Source organism: Rhinolophus ferrumequinum, chromosome 8, assembly GCF_004115265.2.
Source record: "Rhinolophus ferrumequinum isolate MPI-CBG mRhiFer1 chromosome 8, mRhiFer1_v1.p, whole genome shotgun sequence".
In the NCBI taxonomy this organism is placed as follows: domain Eukaryota; kingdom Metazoa; phylum Chordata; class Mammalia; order Chiroptera; family Rhinolophidae; genus Rhinolophus; species Rhinolophus ferrumequinum.
This window is the reverse complement of record NC_046291.1, coordinates 52,166,564-52,187,056: the sequence shown is the minus strand read 5'-3', so window position 1 is coordinate 52,187,056 and position 20,493 is coordinate 52,166,564. Positions and strand designations below refer to the sequence as shown.

Genomic DNA, 20,493 nt, shown 5'->3' with positions numbered 1-20,493 from the left:
TCAGTATGAATACTTATTAGCAGATCTCTTAGATGCAGGCTCTGATAGCCCTGGGGTACTCGGTTGCATTTATTTTCATTAAGAAAACATCTCAGTGTGTGGCTTTCGAAATACAATTTCGTTTTTCTCATGCAACAGGCTGGTTTTGGTTATGGACTGCCCATCTCGCGCCTTTATGCACAGTACTTCCAAGGAGACCTGAAGCTGTATTCCCTAGAAGGCTACGGGACAGACGCAGTGATCTACATTAAGGTAGTAACTACAGTCTTCTGGAGGGAACAAGAATTCATTTAATTCGAAGAAAAGATGCCAATATTTAACTGTAATGAAGTTTTCCTCTACCTCATGATATTCAAGTGGAAGTATATGGCTTTTTACATGGGACCTTACATGAGATCACGTTTTGACAAATGATCTCCTTGACTGTGGGAAAAGAAATGCTTTTATCTGTAATGATCAGGACTATGGTTGTTAATAGAAAAGAAGTTGGGGGTCGGACCGGTGGCGCAGGCGGTTGGAGCTCTGTGCTCCTAACTCCAAAGGCTGGCGGTTCAATTCCCACATGGGCCAGTGGGCTCTCAACCACAAGGTTGCCAGTAACACGGCACCTTGAGCTGAGCTGCCGCTGCGCTCCCACATGGCTCAGTTGGTTGGAGTGCATCCTCTCAACCACAAGGTTGCTGGTTCAACTCCCACAATGGATGGTGGGCTGTGCCTGCAACTAGCAACGGCAACTGGACCTGGAGCTGAGCTGCGCCCTCCACAACTAAGATTGAAAGGACAACAACTTGACTTGGAAAAAAGTCCTGAAAGTACACACTGTTCCCCAATAAAGTCCTGTTCCCCTTCCCCAATAAAATCTTTAAAAAAAAAAAAAAAAAGAAGTTGGGTTAGAGTGGGGAGTCATAAAAACTTTTATATCTTACAAATTTAATTCTAACATAAAACACAGGAATGGACATTGACCCACAAATCTTTTGACGTACTACCAAGGTCTTGTCTTTGTATATGGATCTGCAGGTTGAAGTTTCAGTTGTCTTTCTTGTAGAAGCTGTAGCTACAGTGCATTTTTCAGGTGTCTTCAAACAAAGAAAAAACCAAATACACAATACTTTTTTATTAAAATTTTTTTATTTAAAAATTTTTTTTTTTTTTGGGGAATACTGGGGAACAGTGTGTTTCTTCAGGGCCCATCAGCTCCAAGTCGTTGTCCTTCAATCTAGTTGTGGAGGGTGCAACTCAGCTCCAAGTCCAGTCGCCGTTTTCAATCTTTAGTTGCAGGGGGCACAGCCCACCATCCCATGCGTGGGAACCAGCAACCTTGTTGTTGAGAGCTTGTGTTCTAACCAACTGAGTCATCCGGCTGCCCATCCTTTTTTATTTTTATGCGGTTCTTTACAGATGTCTTCTGACTCTGATGACAGCAATTTTTATGTGACTTTCCTTCTTGAGTCTTTCCGAAAATATTTGTCTTATTTTTCAAAGAACACTCTCCCTTTATTTTGGTACTTTAAGTAATGCTTGATTAAATTTTGTATTTACAATGACAGATGCAATTGCATAAACAAACATGGGAACGAGCACAGGTGACTCTTGGTAAGCCTATATAGCTCACCTGGTTGGAGAAGCATCAAGCCGCTGGCCTGGCATGGTCCCTGTGATTATTGCAGAGATCAGTATATTTTACAGGGATGGAGAGCACCGTGCCCCACCTGTTCACTAGATTGGTTAAGCTGTGGGCTGTGGTACCTAATTGTTTAGTGATTAGTTTCTTGTTTGGCCACTAGATGGCACTGAAGACTTTATATTGGAAAAAAATTTATCTGAAAAGGTTACATGCTTTCAAGATAATAGTTCTTTTTCTTTTTTTTTTAACCATCTCAATTGTAAGGAACTTAAAAAGGGCAATATGAAGGCAATATTTTTATCGCCAATTGTAACATCTTTGATCCAGCCTCTAAATCAAAGGGTGCTGGCAGTTCTGGCATATTTAAAGAGAATGTGTAGATGAAAGGTTTTTAGTTCCATTTTGGAAAAAATGGATGACAGTCTTATAGAATCATTAAAATCATCAGTGTCAAAGACCTTCCTTAACATTACCACAATGAAATTTCCAATTCAATATTTTCTACATCTTGGGGAATGCCAGTATCTTAGGTTGAAATTCTACTGCAGTATCCCAACTTGGAGAAGATGAGGAACATAGTTTGTCTAGGATCCAGTGATATACAGGAAGTTGAAATAGAATAGTGAATTAATTGTAGTGATATACTGAAACATAAAATTATACATGATACAGAAATCACGTATACTGTAACTGAAATTGGTGGCTTTAATGGCAGGAGGAAAAGACACAGGATCAAACCCAGGGCCAAGAATGGTTCATGCAAAAGCCAGGATGCCTTAGACATAGTTTTATATTTATTGATAATATGACGTTGAATTTTTAAAAGTACAGGGACTATACTGAAAAAAATAATATTTTTTCTAATAAGTAATTAAAATAGAGTTCCTTGAGTGATTGTACCATTATATGTATATTAAGGTGCATGTGTCAATTTTTATGCTGTTATAGGCACATGGCTTTTTCAGTTAACCAACTTCTGTTCTAGGTTGTGTTTTATAAGTGGCGTTTATTCCACCTGTGTAAGATTTCAATCCAGTGGCTTCCAGGCTGGCTGTAGATTTCCTGCAGTCTACACACTCAAATCAACATGCATGCCAGGCAGTGCCACAGACTTAATAACACGTTATAAATATGTGCTCTATTTTACAATGTATGGAGACGGTGTTACGATGAATAAAATACAAAGCCAATAGAGTGTTGTTTAATTGGTAGTAACCTTATCGCTACTGTATAGTTTCTCAAATAATGGATTCTAAAAACATGCCAGACTTAGGTTCTGCTTTTCTTTCAGGCTCTGTCAACAGAATCAATAGAAAGACTCCCAGTGTATAACAAAGCTGCCTGGAAGCATTACAAAACCAACCATGAGGCTGATGACTGGTGTGTCCCCAGCAGAGAGCCAAAAGACATGACAACGTTCCGCAGTGCCTAGATACGCTTGGGACACCTGGGAACTCCAAATGTGGCTTTTGCATTAGGTTTGGAAGGGACGGTGTTCAGAACTACATTATGCCAAATACTTCATGTATCCTTTTCACAATTATCTATTTGGGTAGAACAAATGGAAGCTGAATTCCATTTATGCCTGTTAAATCTCCTGAAGGATGAAATTGTACCTATTTGACACTTATATTTTCACAGTTAACCGAACATATTTTTAAATATATGTAGTTTCAGTCAACTTTTCTCTTTTATGGTAGAGTTCAGAAGATTGAAAGTCTTTGGGTTTCTACAGGAAGCTGTGTGATTTTTTAAAATACTTTTCATTAAGTCTGCTGGAAACGTTTTCTTAGTAATACTGATAAGCTAGTTAGCCATCTTTCTGTTATTTGGACGAGTTCTGCCATCCTTTATGTAGTAGTGGCAATGGTAAGATGGTCTTCCTGTTTACCGGTGACTAACTACAGGTAAAGCAGAAACCATTGTTCTGTGAGTACAGAGCCAGCCACCTTTCAGTATCTTCATGCATTGTCTTAGCTCTGAAGTTAATTTATCATTTTAAAATTTTATTGCGAAAGATTGTAATGACTAGTTCCTTACGGATCTGAGCCAAAATCAAGGGCAATCTACTTTGAATGTGCATGTGATAAATGCAAGGGGAAATTTTTATACTGAAAACCAACTAGCAACTGCTAACATTCTAGAGAAGAAATTAAAGGCAAAGCAGTGAGTCCCCAAAGCTGAACGTTATTGAGATTACCTAGGGGAACTTTTGAGGATAGAGCCTTTCTGGGTCCCACTGCAGACATGCTGAATTAGGCTCCACAGCTAGAGCCCAGGAATCTCTCAAAATTCTTCTTGGGTGAGTCTGATGCATCACCTAGTTAGGGAACCATTCTTTTAAATTGAGTAATGATACCACATTTACTAAAATAATATGTATCTTTAGGTTTTGGTTTTCACCTATTGAAAGGTCAGACTGCTAGACTCGGATGGCAAACTGAATCTCAAGCCTGGTATAATTAGGAGCATAATTAGAAGCAGGAGAGAAAATGACTGCTGGAGAACAGTAGCCAGATAACAGAAGGATCAGAACCATAAGTGCATAAGTCTTTACAAAGAACATACATCTTATAAGAAATATCTAGGGGCGGCCGGTTAGCTCAGTTGGTTAGAGCGTGAGCTCTTAACAACAAGGTTGCCGGTTCGACCCCCACATGGGCCACTGTGAGCTGCGCCCTCCACAACTAGATTGAAACAACTACTTAACTTGGAGCTGATGGGTCCTAGAAAAACACACTTAAATAAATAAAAGTTTAAAAAAATATATATAGACTTTGTTATCAGGAAAAAAGTCAATTTGGGCTTATTGCAACAATCCTTTGCATTCGTGTGATAATTTGTAGCCTACATATACTTTGGTATGTTATGATATCTCCATTGGGCTTTAAAACAGAGAGATACAGAGCAGGTGGTTTCATGCTTGTGTTGGGACTCAGAGTGTGGCCTAAAGTTGCACAGAATTGGAGCCAGGGCCCAAACTGTATATGTTGGTCACTCCATCAGCTCCCAAATCTGGGAGACCATGAAGTGAGGAGACTGCTGTCAGTCAGACCTCATCTTTAAAGTGAAAGGGAAATACATTGACAATAAATTTTAAAGTAAGATTTTAACTGTTTAAAGAACAGCTTTACTACTTAAAGGGGGGAAACTTTATCTATCTGGAAAATACATTGAGTTGAAACACCACATTCTAGAACAAAAGGATTGTATAAGCTTAACGATTCTACGTAAATTTGTAAATTGGGAGGGATGTTAAGGGAGAGTTAGGCCGGAATCCTGATTTGACAGATGCTGCTGCTGAGACTCCGGGTATGTGGTTTGCCCCAGGCTTCTTACCTAATCTGGCCAAATGTTGGAAAAAGAGATTTTACGTAACCTGTCGTTCCTTAATTATACATTTTGTGAAAAGCAATAGCATATGCTAATAGATGATTTTTATTAGTTCAATGTGTTACAATTTTTTAGCTTTACATTACACTTTTCTTGTAATGATAAAATTTTTAGAATCCTTTGACTCAAAGTTACCTACTTTCTTTCCTAAACGAGACATTTGTACAACTGACAAAAACTTGTTTTGATTTATGAAACACTCCCCCGACCTAAAAAAAAAACTTAAACTTTTTCCTTTTTATTCAGAGCTAAGAGATGGTGTTTTCAGAGGAAAAGTGAAATCTTTTTTTTTTAGCTTCTTTTTAGGTATAATAACGGCTCTTTACTTTGTTGTGGTAATGGACAGAAAATTACATACAAAAATATTCAAGGGAAGCTTTTTCCTAGTTGGTTTTAAATCATTGTGCCACCTGGGAAGTTTCTAGAGTTTTTACACTATTTTGTCTACCAGCGTTTAATGTGATGCTATGTAGTTATAAAAACATACAGAAGGATAAGAATTGATACTAAGTGATTTTTATAACCTGAGCATTTAGTGAATGTGCCAACATTTTATAGAAAGAATCGCAAAAATATTCTGCCCTATACTTAAAATACTGGCTGGTTTTAGATATCTTCATGCTCAGTAGCATTCACTTTCTTGCACTGTGAAGTTTTTACATGAAGATGTTGAGGTGGAAGTCTACCATATTATTTTATAAAATAGTTTGTGAACGGCAATAAACTGAAAACATGGATCAACTCTTATTTTGAAAATTAAATTGGGTCAATTTAGGTTTTGAAAATACTATTTTTTTTAAACAAAAGTATTTCATCACCAAGGGTCAACATTCTATAAACATTCAATAGTTTGTAGTTAGTTGGCTTGCACTAAATCTCACTATCTTCAGTAGAGGAAGTATTTGGAACTTAGATTTCCAATGTGTGTATTCTAACGGAGAAAGCCAGAGGGAGAGTTTGTATGGTTTGAGTTATCTTAGATTTTCATTATCCAAACATCCACAGATGACTTATTGCATAAATAAAGATCTGTTGTGTGATTTTTGAATGGTTATATTTAAGTGCTTTTTGAGTAACTTTTCACAATATAACTAATTGTAGAAAAGGTCTTAATTGAACCTGCATTACCTCTCTGCTTGTACCAGTTGAAAGTCATACCTAAACAAAGATAGATTCCTATCTTTTCCTGATCGATGGGATGGGACCAAAACCCATCATTGTCAAAGCCAACAAGTTCCATAACAGAATACAGGTCAAGAACTGGGGACACAAACTCTTAGTGTTCTGTGCAAATGAGTTAGCTCATTTGTACACATGGCTGTTGCCGGAGAAACTTTTCATCATATATGATTAACTTCTATCATATATGATAATTAACTTTCTTACAGTGTAGCCCAATGCACTTGAAAAAATACTGTAATTAATAGTGTGAAGGACTTTATGTGTGATAAAAGAAGGCACCATTGGTTTGCTTAGTTCCGGCATTTTTAAACTATTGCATCTTTTGTTCTATTCACATGTTTGGAAAGAATTAGACATCATACTACCCACTTTTTTTTTACAGCCTTTGCATTTCTTCAGCAATCACTACAACAGGCTTTTAACAGCAAAAGACAAGATTGCCAGTGTTTGGTACAAAACTTTAGTCTTTTTCTCTTGTCTTGAAAAAGCTATTGTTTATACCCGGGAATAGTGACAGCTATCTTTTACTTGGTTAAATTCAAGATTTTTGAGCAAAAATACAAAATTTTCATTCCAATAAGATAAACCAGAGAAACTTCCATTAGAGTGTTGTCTTCATCCAGAAGTTAATTTTCTGGAAGTGTAGACGGGTACTTCCTGTAGTTGTCACATAGAATATTGTCAGAAATTTTGTAGTTTTTGAGTTGAAATGTTGACATCTGTTTATAATAAATTAAAAATGGTTGAAATTTTTTTAGCAAAAGGTTTATGAGGCCAGGGCATTTTTAACTCAAATATAAAAAACCACAGTATTTTTGCCATAGTTCTATACTTAGATGTCTTCTTTTATGGGATTCAAACACTGGGACTAAAAAGACAAAAAAATAAGTACCATACTCAGATGGCTTTTCTAGATCATGGAATTAAATTTTTCTTTTCCTGTATCATTTAAGAGCCACTCAGTTGATTGGATTCCATTTTTAGTTAGACATTTTGGAGGTTCTTAGATAATCGGACATTTTCATAAACCACATTAAATGGTGTCATTTTGAATTGCTATAATGAAAAAACTCCATGTTTAATTTCAGTCCCAAATCATGGAAGGTTATTGTGACTTACAATAATCGGCAAAACTGAAAATTGTCTTGCCTCAAACCTGTGTTTTCTAAAGGGATAAAATTAATAATGGGTATTTTTGAGCTAGGACTCTACATGCACTTTTAATTTCCAATCGGCATATCACAGCACTTGATTTCAATTTAAAGAGAAAGTTACAGTGGTATTCTGTGTAATGCTATGATCACTACACTCAGAGCTTCCAGAAGATGATTCTTCAGTGAAAACAACACAAATGGAAGATTTCTCTGGTTTCTTCTTAGAAGAGGGAACATTGTGGTACTTTGATCAACTACCTTTAATTTAACAAGGTAAAAGACAGCTTTTACTACACTTCAGTGTAAACAACTGTCCTTTTATTAAGTATCCTGTTAAAGACAATCTGAAATTGTATTTACTGTAAAGGAAATAAGACTGTATGTTTTTCTCTAACTATTTTCTCAGAAGCATTCTAAGTGAAATGAATTTGATTTACTGCAACTGGTAGTTTATTGCTGTGGGCATTAAGCTATCCACTATGCTCTATAAAATAAAGACCACACAAAAGAAATTCAAACAACCCAAAGTAAAAGGAAACGTTAGTGAATACTAGGTTTATAAAATGGGTATGTGCGTTTTCTCAAATACTCATCATCACTGGAAGGCATAATTGTCCTGCAGTATTGTCCAAAAGTAATCTAATTATCCATCCCACAAATGTACTAGGCCCTACGCTAAATCTGCAGTTTCCTGATGATGAGTACAAGTTGGCCACGGCATTCGCTTTCAATTTGTAACTTTCCAGCTGAATTATCTCTTGTCCATCTCTATCTTTGCTGTGAATTCTGTAATATATTATTTTAGGTTTGTGTCTATTCAACAGTGGCTCTTCTTGTCTTCTCTGAAATGGGTTACTATGTCACTGATTAGTTGTCCCACTTGTTCTGTAGTTGTCATGTGACAAATAGGTGTCCAGTGTGTCAGGTATCCCAGCGCTGCCAGCCCGATTCCCCCTCAGAGCCCTGAGCACCAGTCACACACCTTCTTGGAGATTCAGACACTTGCCACATGTGCTCCTTGTGGCGCCTGGGTTTTTGTGACATGTCTTCCCTTTTGTTCTACAGCCTTGGATGGGACTGAGAACTTTTTTCTTGCAGTTATCAATCTTTGGGTTACTTCACAATTGCCTTTTTTGTTCTTTCAGTTTTCTATCATCTGTATAATCAGTTCCCTGCACTAAATCTACTCTATTTGAAATACTTAATTTCTGTCTTCCTTATTATTCCCTGACCAATACAGCTATAAAAATAGCAAACACATATCTAAAGTATTATTTCAACAAAGAGGAAGGTTTTTCGAAATTCTATGTTTGATGTCAAGTAAAACACTTTTAGGATCTTGGGGTTTTGGTAGCATAAAAGTTGAATCATTTACTTTCAATAATCTGAAAATTGAACCAATAAAATCAGATTTAGGGTGGAAGAAGGAAAAACCAACCCTTCAACATTGCATTCAGCAATGATTTAGATTCATGATTAACAAGTCCATAGTTAAATCCTGAATATAAAATACTTTATGAACTCCTCAAATTACTGGTAAGATTTTCATATTATATGTGACCCTCTCATTGAATGTTTTGCTCTTTCTCTTCAAAACAGCCAGGAGGAAAACCACAAAATACCAAAACAATCAGAATGAACTAGGTAATCTGCATAGTCCTTTAACCATTAAGGAAGTCTAATTTGTAATTTAAAAGCTTCCAAAAAAGAATCTCTGGGCCCAAATGATTTCACTAAAAAATTCTACCAAACATTTAAAGAAATTAATGTCAGTTTTACATAATCTCTTCCAGAAAATAGCAGGAGGGAACCCTTCCCAGCTCACTTTATAAGGCCAGTATTAATTACTCTGATACCAAAACCAGACAGACAATACAAAAGAAAACCCCCCACAAATTACAGACCAATATCTCTCAAAAATTTAGATGCCATGATCTCAACAAAATACTGACAGATTGAATCTAACAGTGTATTAGAAGTATATACCATGACCAAGTGGAATTTATTCCATATATGCAGGGCTGGTTTAACATTAAATTATCAGTGTATTTTATCATATAAATAGTGAAGACAAATCACGTGATAGTATCTAATGAAGAAAAATCACGTGATAGTATTAATTGACACAGGAAAAATATTTGACAAAATCCAACCCCATTCAAAATAGCCAGGGGTCCCTACTTTGGGATCCGACAGTGTTGACTCCACTCTCAGGCAACTTTTCCCATCCTTGACAAGATATGAATAATGCTTTACATATATAACTTTGTGAAGGAGTCAGATTTTAAAAGAAATACATGGATGGAAATGGTATTTCAAACACTTACTGTGTTATACTTTTCCAAGCTACAATTTACAACTGATTTTATTTCACGTAAAGAAAATAGTATTTTTCTAAATAAGTAATGTAGTTGGAAAGTTCATAACTACTCTGGTGATACACCCTCTGTGGGACTAGGCTAATAAGCATCATAACATCTCGGTTCACAGGATCCACAATTAAACATTAACATTTGAGTGAATACATTCATTATATAGCTAGGAGAGCAATTTCCAGATCAGTGCTAATGTACTTCCTGGCTAAAGCTGAAAACTCTTAAGAGCAATTAACTAATTTTGTGAATTAATATCGTTTAGATAGCAGCCTCTAGAACTAAATGGAATAATGTATGTAAAATACTTAGCACATTTCCTGTCATATAGTAAGTACTCAATAAATGATAGCCATTAGTATCAGTATTATAAACTAATGATACCATGAAGCTTTCTACATTGATTACTGGCACAGGTAAATTTTTTTTTATGTAAAGCATTTTCAAGCTATTGATACATTTTTCAAATCCAAGGTTTTATATGATGGAAATGCTTTTATACTCTCTTAAGTTCAATCACTACTCTGTCAACCCAAGGTTTGATTAAAAGATAAACCAATAGTTTTTTCCTGTAGAGGACTTGGGCTATCTACATGCTAGTGAGTGAGTGAGTGAGTGAGTGTGTGTGTGTGTGTGTGTGTGTGTGTGTGTGTGTGTGTGTGTGTGTGTGTGTGTTTGCAGGTCAGTAAAAAGAAATGCTGCCACCTAGTGTTTTAATTAAAGCCTTTGCCACAGAAAAGTGTCGGTTGGGTACTCCGGGAAGCAGATGCTGGGAGAGTTAGGACTGTGGGGCAAAAGGTTTATTGAGGGATAACTGGAATGAAATTTAGAGATGAATTGGGGAGGAAGCAGTCAGTATTGGGCAGGGAGGGAGAGCCTCAGACCGTGCTGCTGTTCTGACAGTTCTGGCGAACATAATGAAGGTCTTGAGCAAAGATTGTTCCCCACTTGGGTCAGAAATGGACAGTACACTCACCATTCTCAGTCACTGGCTAGGGCCTGTCCTGGAAGAAGAGTATGGCTAGTAAGCTGAAGCAGAGCCTGATGGCACCAACAGATGGAGCTTGTCGGCTAATTCGCTCTTTACAGCTAACTGGTAAATTCCTTTCTGAAGGGAGATACGAGCAACACACCTCCATGGCTTCCTCAGAAGAAATGCTGGAAAAGACATAGAAGTAAAATTCCTATTTGAGCTTTTTTGCTGCCAGTGACTTCTTTACTTACCCGGACTCCTTTGAGAAAGCTGGTTTTAAAATCATGCTTCTGTGAACACCTATCAGCTAAAACTATAATTATTTTTAATTCGGAAAGATGTAGAAAATTTTTAAATAAAGCTTAAGATAATGAATAAACAGAATCTTCTCAATATTAAGCTTCTACTAATTTTTCATAAATTTGGTGCCTCATGATACATCTGTTTATAGGTATTAGTACACAACAGTGACAGGAATAGCTGTTTATACTTTTTCTTGTACTTAGTTTTGTGGATGTAATTTTATACTGTTTACTCATAGTAGCCATTTTCTGGTAGAAAAAATACTGCTAATTTGTTAGAATTAGATCCAGTATTTCATGTTTTTCTGAAAAATGCTTAATATTTTGAAAACAGTACTACTGTTTACATTGTTCAGCTACTGGAACAAAATTCAGAACTCCTCTATTGCTGTTAAAACTAAATAATAGAAGCAGGGTACCTACTCTCCAAAGATAACTAATACCGTATGCAAAATTATCTGTAAGATAATTATATGAACCCCTTTTTTAAATAAAAAAATCAGTTATGCAAAAGAATCAGTTATCCAACAGTTGTATTAAACTGGCTACATAATAAAAATTATTGAACTACAATGTAAGGGAAGCAGGACCTATTATTCCCGATGTGGTTAAACATCTTTCTTAACTGGTCTATCTCCTTAGGTCTTATTTTGCTATATGGGAATTCATTCATTTTGGAGTGCCTACAATGTAAGGCGGTGGGTGTGCAGCTATGAACAGGTGCTTTACAGAAGAAAAACACATGTGGCCAAATTGTATATACGTAAGTGCTCAACGTCCTTAGTAATCAAGAAAATGCAAATGAAGTGTACATTGAGATAATATTTTATATCCCTTAGGTTAAAAATTTAACAAAGACAAGGATGAGAATGGATCAAGGTGAACGTATATTATAATGCGTGTGTAAATTTATAACTCACTTTCAAAACCAATTTGGTAGTTTCTTGTAAAATTATGCTTTGACATACCCTGTGGTCTAAAATTCCACTCTTAGATATAAATCCTGGAGAAACTTGTACATGTACTGGTATGCTTACAGTAGTCCTTCCTGTAATAACAAACTACTGGAAATATCCCCCAAATCCACTGATGGGAAACACATGAATTTTGGTATATTCTAGTCAATGAAATATTATACAGCAGTAAAAATCAATGAACTACAGTCCCACACATGGATGAATCTTAGGAACATAATTCTGAGTGAAAAGAAATTCCCAGAAGACTCATACTGTATGATACCATATCTATAAGCTCAAAAACAAAACAATGTGTTGCTTAGGCATATGTCAAACTATGTATTTTTTTTAAAGTGAGAGGATGATAAATGCAAAACTGGCCAATGTTTACATGGATGGGAAGAGGAGGCACATGTAGGTTTTTGTTAAGGTGGAAGGTTTTGTACTGAATAGCGGGTTCATGGAGATTCATTATATTATGATACAAAATTTTTATATATGACATACAAGGTCAGACAGTTAAGTTCGTGAACTTAACTGTCTGACCTCGTATATGTTCTTTTGTAATTTATAAATATTTTCAGATGATTTGGGTAATTTAAAAAGCAATAAAATAACGCTTTCCTCTTGGATAAGTATATTGCTGCATCTAAATTGGTTAATGTCAGAACTGACATTGGAACACATGTTTTCTGTCTCCCAGGCTAGTGGTCTTAGAAAGTCCACTTTAAAATAAATAGAAAAACAGAACACAACAGTGTACACTATACTTTCCCACTAAAGTGTTCTTTTCTTTTTAATTTGTAAAAATGATTGGTTATTATAAAAAATTCAAACAATATTTAAGAGCATTAAATAAAAATAAATTCTTCCCCTCTGCACTTCTCAACTCATTTCCTGTGCAACTCATTTCCTTCTTTTGGTCTTGGTCAGGCAAAGGCCTTGAAATTAGGTACTGTATTTGGACTCCAGCAAATAATTTGACAGTCTCCTGAGATATCACTATGAATAAGATGAAAAAATGGGGGCCAGAAAACAGAAGTGCTGGTCAATTTGTAGTACTATGAGCAACTGTCCCCAGTGAGACGAGGAACATGGCCAAATTCAAGGTGTCAAGTAAGGGGTGGCTGTGGAATTTACGACACATGAAGAAACTTGAACAGAACTGAGGACATGAAGCCTGAACAAGAGAAGTCCCCGGAAACCTGTGGTAATCTGAAAGTGAGAAGTTTTATACCTGTCATATTAGGCTAATTCTGTGGGCCTCAAAGGGAAACACACACACACAAATCCTAAGGCGAATTTCTGATAATTAGAATTTGTCTCAAAAGCAAAGAAAACCAACAGCAAAAACAAAACAAAACCCTGTATGTTGTGAGGTAATAAGTTTACTATCAATATGATGTCACGGAGAAGATTCATTCTTTCACTAAATGTACAGATTGCCTACACTCCACTCAGAGAAAGTGAGCAAAGATGACTTCTGAGACCTCCTGCAGTTCTGAGCAGCTATGATTCTACACTTAAAAAATGTTGAGTGCTAAACCAAAGCCAAGTGAATTGCCACTCTTCTACAAAAAATGTTTTATATGATTTACAGAAAAACCAGTGATTCAGAAAGAGTTTTATCAAAGCCGGTGGATATACTGAGTCGAATTTATGGCTCATGACTGACAATATTAATGGAAGCACTAATAAAAGTTATGATATGTAGTAATAAAAGAGCAAAGCATGGACTCATGAATCATTCCAAAAGGCTAAGGCAGGTCGTTTTTCCTTTGTGATTTAATACAGGGTAGATTTTACACTAACCTTAGCTTTCCACAGGAGACCTATAAACCTCAGTATAAGCTAAAGACAGTGAAACTATACTTGTTTCAAAGATAAAATACCAAAGAACCTACACATATGAAAACAGTGTGACATTCTAGACTTACAAAGTGGAAATGGTCAATCATCTTGCTTGATAGCATAAGAGCCCAAGAGGTTGCTCACCGGGTACTCAAGATTCTCTTGGGTGGCTATTCCCCTAGTGCACTAGCAGTCTCTCTGGTTTCTGAGGCAATTTCCACTCAACTATTTCAAATGGGTTTGGCAGATAAGAGAACATGTAATGTGAAATGAATTTGAAGAATACTAGTTTGTGGTTTAGGATCTAGGGTGCAGAAAGAACTAAGAAAGTGAAATAGTTTAGAAATTAAGAGGAATCCAGAGTCAGATGACAAAAGGTTAACAATCTTTTTAAAAAGGAACAGGTTAGGTGATAGGTGATTATTGTAACTGCGCTGAACTCTTGTAAGGATTATTAGCTGCAGAGAAGAGAAATGGTAAGGGCCCTAAGAGCAAAGGTTCGTAAACTAGAACACTACAGGGAAGTGAGTGGGCGCAGCAGAGAACTCTTTGGGACTTCTAGCTAGGGTTTCCCGCCCCGGGTCTCAAGAAGCTGTGATTAGCATTCGCCCGGTCTCCATTGCTTCCCGGCCCGCGATTGGCCTGTATTCCTCGGCGGCCCGCCGCGAGGATTGGCCGAACCTGCGGGCAGGCAGTGGGGAGGCGCGGCGAGCTCGGAGGAGCAGCCCACAAACGGAGCCCCCGCGCTAAGGGGCAGTGTCCCGGCCTCCGACGGGCTTAAGCAGCAGGTGACTCCGCTAGGCAGGAGGGGCGGTCAGACCGCGGCCGTCAGTCTGCCACGGTCGCCACCGCCGCGGCTGAGCATCGTTCAACGCCAGCCTGGGCATAGGGGTGGAGCCGACCAGGAGAGCCAGCTTGGCTCTAAGTCCCTTGGCTCTAAGCATTGTCCCAGGGCGGGGGACTCAGGCTGGCTCTGTACTACCTGCTTCCTTCGGGATCCGCGGAGATGAGAGCCCGCGCCTTCCCTTCTCTCCGTTCTTCTCCTTGGCCCTCTGCCCCCGTGGCGCTCTGACCTAGGGGGCTAGTCTGGAGGGCACAGTGGAAAAGGAGGCGGGGACAGGGCCGGGAGTCAATAGATTGGTTAGAGGAGGTGGAGGGGAGAGAAGGGAGAGGCTAATCTAGACATTTGGAGACCGCTTGCGCGGACGAAGCCGTTGACGCCCCTCTAATTAGCAGAGGTTACAATTTTTCTTCTCCCCCAGCTTCTGGTTTAAAGAGTCCTTTCCCTGGAATTGGAGTCTTAACTGCCCCTCCCCAGCCCTGTCCGGCGAAGAGCTGAGCGCAGCCTGCCGAGGGAGGCAGCGCTTTCCCGAAACAGTTGCTCTTGGGGCAGATTTCTTGAAGAGGCAAAGCAGCCAACAGGTTGCCAGCCCGTACGCCACACACAATTCGGCGGAGAGGGAAGCAACGGCCCCGGTTTCCCCTGCTTGCGTCGGCCTAGCGCGGAGTGAGGGAGGCGAGGGGAGTAAGGACGCCGGGCGTGGCCTGACCCGTGGGCGCCGCCCTCGCTGCTGCTGCTGCTGCTGCTGCTGCTCTGGACGCAGCTGGCAGGCCCGGCGGTGGCCGCCTCCCAGGCCCAGGTGTGCCAGGAAGTCACAGTACCTGTGTGCCGCGGCATCGGATACAACCTGCCGCACGAGCCCAACCAGTTCAACCATTACGCGGAGGACGAGGCGGGCCTGGAGGTGCACCGCTGGTGGAGATCCACTGCTCTCCCGAGCTGTGCTTTTTCCTGTGCTCAATGTATACGCCCATCGGCCAGCCCACTATCTCGAGCTCCTGCGGTCCTGCCGCACGCTGGGTGTGCGAGGGCGCCAAGGCCGCGGTGCCCTGTTCGTGCTCCAGCAGGGCTTCACCTGGTCCAAGCGCATGAGCTGCGACGGCCTCCGGTGCTGGGCCGCGACGCAGAGGTCCTGTGCATGGATTACAACGGCAGCGAGGACACCACTGCACCCCCAAGGCTCCTGCCAAGCCCACCCCACCCCACCCCCAACCCGCCAGGTCCTGGGCTGGGGAGCGAGCGCGCCACCGCCAGGAGCCCATCGGTGTACAAGTGCCCCCAAACCTTCGTGCCCATCCTGAAGGAGTCGTACCTCATCTACAGCAAGGTGCTGACGGGCCAGGTACCCAACTGCGCGGTTCCCTGCTACCAGTCCTCCTTCAGCCCGGATGAGTGAGCGTATGTTCACCACCTTCTGGATGGGCCTACTGTCTGTGCTCTGCTTGGTCTCCACCTACAGCCGGGTGGCCACCTTCCTAATAGACACGGAACACTCCTGCTCCACTGAGCGCCCCATCATCTTCCTTTCAGCCTGCTACTTGTGCGTGTCACTGGGCTTCTTGGTGCACCTGGTCGTGGGTCATGCCAGAGTCGCCTGCAGCCGCAAGCACAGCCACATTCCCTAGGAGACAACAGGCCCTGCGCTGTGCACTGTTGTCTTCCTGTTGGTCTACTTCTTCGGCATGGCCGGCTCCATGTGGTGGGTCATCCTGTCGCTCACCTGGTTCTTGGCGGCTGGCATGAAGTAGGGCAAAGAGGCCATCGCAGGCTATGCGCAGTACTTGCACTGGGCCACGTGGCTCATCCCCAGCGTCAGGTCCATCACGGCGCTGGCACTGAGCTCCATGGATGAGGACCCGGTGGCTGGCATCTGCTACGTGGGCAACCAGAACCTGAACTCCCTGCGCGGTCTCGCACTGGGCCCTCTGGTGCTCTACCCGCTGCTGGGCATGCTCTTCGTTCTGGCGGGCTTCACATCGCTCTTGCGCATCCTCAGTGTCATCAAGCAGGGTGGCACCAAGACAGACAAAGTGGAGAAACTCATGATCCGCATGGGCATCTTCATGCTGCTCCTCACAGCGCCCGCCAGCGTCGTGGTGGCCTGCTACCTGTAAGAGCAACGCCATCGCGAGAGCTGGGAGGCTGCGCTCACCTGCACGTGTCCCACGGGACGCCGGCCAATCTCGCACCACGCCGGAGTACTGACTGGGTGCTCGTGCTCAGGTACTTCATGTGCCTCCTGGTGGGCATTACGTGGCGTCTGGATTTGGTCCGGCAAGACTGTGGAGTCTGACGGTCCTTCACTAGCCGCTGCTGCTGCCTCCGGCAGTCAGGCCACAAGAGCGACCGTGCCAGGGCTGCCGGGACTGTGCTGAGGTGGGTACAGTGCTGACGGCAGGACGGGGCCACCAGGGACGGCTGCAGCTGCCTACCACAAGTGGCGACCCTGTCACACGCGTCGGAGGGGTGGTGGAGCGATGGGCCTGGAGCAAGGTACGGAGATGGTTTTGTTTGGGAGTTTTGACAGAGTCACTTCCATTTACCTTCACGGTGCTGACACCCCCACCCCCCACCCAGGGGCAACTTGGAGAGAGGGGAAAAGGAGGCTTGCAAAGGAGTAGCTGTTCCAGGACTTCTCAAAGGGGCTCAGCTCACATTTATTCTGTTTTGCATTGCTTACTACCTTCTTTAGGGGAATGCTGTTTTTAATTTATATGTATTTTTCTTAATTTTTAACTTTGGTGCATTTAGGCAACAAAATTTACCTTTGCTTTACAATTCTAAGGTTGGCATTATAATGAAGTTCCACTTGGTTTAGGTTCCTGAACTGTGTGGTCTGAATTGGAAAAAAATATTTCCTGTACTTGTGTCTTTAAAAAAAAAAAAAATGTGACCAGTGAAATTTTGGATCGCTATGACTGGGAAGTTGACAGGTGTGCTTTTTCAGCTTGTTTCTCCTTCCACTGATTCAACTGTCCGAGGTGTTTGTTCCGGCTTATAATCCTACCTGAGGTGAGACTTCACAAGTCACACCAAGGAGAGGGGAGCAAATAATGTGGTTAGGACCTCCCGAAAGTGACAAGGTTAGGGAGTGACGAGCGATTTTGTGTACATTCTAGCTTTGTTTAGCGAGCTGTAGTTTCTTTTCTGTAGCACGTGTAATTCTCATTCTTAACAGCACCAGCGTTTTGAATGAGTTAGAGGTAGCACGGTAGCATCCGGTATAAATATTTGGAGTAGTGAGGACCTAGGAGATGGCAATTGGTTAAGCTTGAGTTCTAGACGGATAAGGTGGCAGGTCTGTGCCAGAGGAGTGGATGGTACTTGATAGGCTTCAATGATCCCAGTTGTTTTTACAAAACAATTTGTTTTATAATTTTGGTAAAAGTAAACCCACTCCTTTCTTCTGGAAGGAAGTACTTAGTGATAGTTGCTAAAGGGGGTTGCTTTCTAGATTTAAGGATGAAAATGGATATACCTGCATTAATTCAATTTCCAACATTTACCTGCTCCACCTCCATCCTACCTCCTTTATCATTTGAAACAGTCTTTTCACTTTTCTTATTCCTCCTCTACTGGAGAGCGGTGATTAGAAATCACACCCACTCTTGGATAAGATGTTGAGCTGGTTACCTGTGAACAAACATTGGCATTGAGGAGGGACGCCAATAAGTGTCTTTTGCGTTGGACTAGTGTATAGCCAGATATTTCAAAAGCAGCAAGACATTGCTCTCTGCAGTCTCAGAAAACACATGCGACCCATAACACACTTGCGTCAGTATGTTCAAGTATGGGTCAGTTAACTGCTGTACCAGGAGGAAAACTGTTTCCCCCACCACCATCTCAGTATATTTTTCCTTCCTCTTTTTCTGAAAAAGCTTATATAGTGATTTATATATTGATGAGCGTGCATGCGCGCGTGTGCACTCACACACACACACACACACACACACACACACTTCTTTACTATTAGAAAATTGTGTTTGCTTTCCTAATCTGTTTAACCATTCATTCCTGAAGAGTATGAGGTCATTACTGGGGAAAGGGGTGACAGTGCTATGGCCAGCAAATACCAATGACGAGGGTTGAGTGGGGACTAAATTTAGGAAGCTAAAATAGGAAAAGCAATTAAATATTTGAGAATGCCTCCCTAGGAAAACATGTCTAGGCATTTGTGCTTCATTTATACCAAAGTTGGAAAAGATTTAAGCCCAGGTCAATTTTTTCCTTCATGGATATAGCGTAAACAAATGCATCGTTCCCATAGTGAATTTAAACACTGCTGTGGGGAGAAGCTTGGTATCACAGTTTTAAGGACTCTCAGACGCTGTTCATGGTTATAAAAATGCACTGATCTTACACTCATCTTCAGAATCAAAATAAAAATTTCAGTGGAGTTGACAAAACCTGGTACACATGGCCTAGAGAACTCTGCACATCTGATTCCTGTGCTTATTCAGAAGCTTCTTCTTAAAACTTTAAATAGTTCCCCATCTGAGGGCCAAATCCTCTCCAATTTTTCAAATGAGGATCTTTTCTGATCACCTTGATCTCTTCCCTCATTTAGTATAGCTTCCCAGAATGTACATAGATTGTTCTGCCTTCGTTCATTGTGCCTAATATGGATTGTCCCCCTTCCGTCTTTTTCTTTGTGGGGGAACCTAGAAATGGCACACAGTGTATCTAAAAGTTGTGGGATGAGTGGATGAAAGTGGATTTAAATTCATTTTAAAAAATTATTTTTTCATTTTTGCAACATGTCAAAGCTAAAAAGAACAACCAATTTACTTAAAAAAGTAAGACAGCTAACACAAAGGATACTAAGCCATGGAGAGGCCATATAGGCAATAATTTTGGGGGTCTACTTTCAGAGCTGCCTCTGTTTTCAGTCTCTGTTCTCAACCCTGCTCTCCTTGGCTTAGTCTCACATAGGCAGCTTCTGGGCTGTTCCTTTCACAGTTCAATTTTAAGCAATGTCTTACTTTATAGATTAGGCGGTGAATACTTAGATGGTTGTCTAATGGAACTAATGTGACTTCTTCGTAAGTCAGTTGACATGACCTTAGGAAGTCTTTTTAATTTCTATTATTTCCCTCCTCACATTTTGAAGTTATCTAAATGGGCTGAAAATAATTTTTCTTGGTGCCTTATTGGTTTATCTTCGCAAACCTTTGTTATAATTTCACATGACGGGCCTGTGTGTGTGTGTTGTCTGTAACTGTGCACATGTACAAGCTTAAATAATGCGCCGACAACACTGTTTCCAAGTTGGTATTCATTAGGCTGTTTCCTCCTGGGCCACTGCTACACAATCCTGACACCAGCTGCCAGGAGAAAATCTCACGGATCCCACCTGGAACCATAATAACGGCATCCGTGACCTGCACTCTCAAGTACAGAATGGGACCCTCAGAGCTAGGAGATGTAGTTGTATATTTTAATGAACTGCTACCCCTGCAAAGGAGGCTTCTTTCACTTTTGTGCTCCAGAAAGACCCAAGGGCTCAGAGGGAAAAAGCTTTGAATAACTGCTTTCTTTCTTTCTTTTCTCTTTTTCTTTCTTTCTTTCTTTCTTTCTTTCTTTCTTTCTTTCTTTCTTTCTTTCTTTCTTTCTTTCTTTCTTTCTTTCTTTTTCTTTTTCTTTTTCTTTTTTTTAAAGATTTTATTGGGGAAGGGGAACAGGACTTTATTGGGGAAGAGTGTGTACTTCCAGGACTTTTTCCAAGTCAAGTTGTTGTCCTTTTAATCTTAATTGTGGAGGGCGCAGCTCAGCTCCAGGTCTAGTTGCCATTGTTAGTTGTAGGCGTGCAGCCCACCATCCCTTGTGGGACCGGCAACCTTAT

The 20,493-nt window shown here is 40.6% G+C and overlaps 1 protein-coding gene and 1 pseudogene across 1 annotated transcript in view; both read left to right on the top strand.

The window, feature by feature from the left end:
- The window catches only part of PDK1 (pyruvate dehydrogenase kinase 1), a 36,114-nt gene extending 27,937 nt beyond the window's left edge, over nt 1-8,177 (top strand). Inside the window, exons 10-11 of the mRNA XM_033112661.1 lie at nt 139-252; nt 2,919-8,177. Coding sequence (XP_032968552.1) covers nt 139-252; nt 2,919-3,059 — 255 coding nt within the window. The 3' untranslated portion in view covers nt 3,060-8,177. The remainder of the gene's footprint in view (nt 1-138; nt 253-2,918) is intronic.
- A 4,955-nt stretch (nt 8,178-13,132) lies between these two features.
- LOC117025550 (frizzled-5-like) lies at nt 13,133-17,043 on the top strand (annotated as a pseudogene).
- Nucleotides 17,044-20,493: the final 3,450 nt, after the last annotated feature.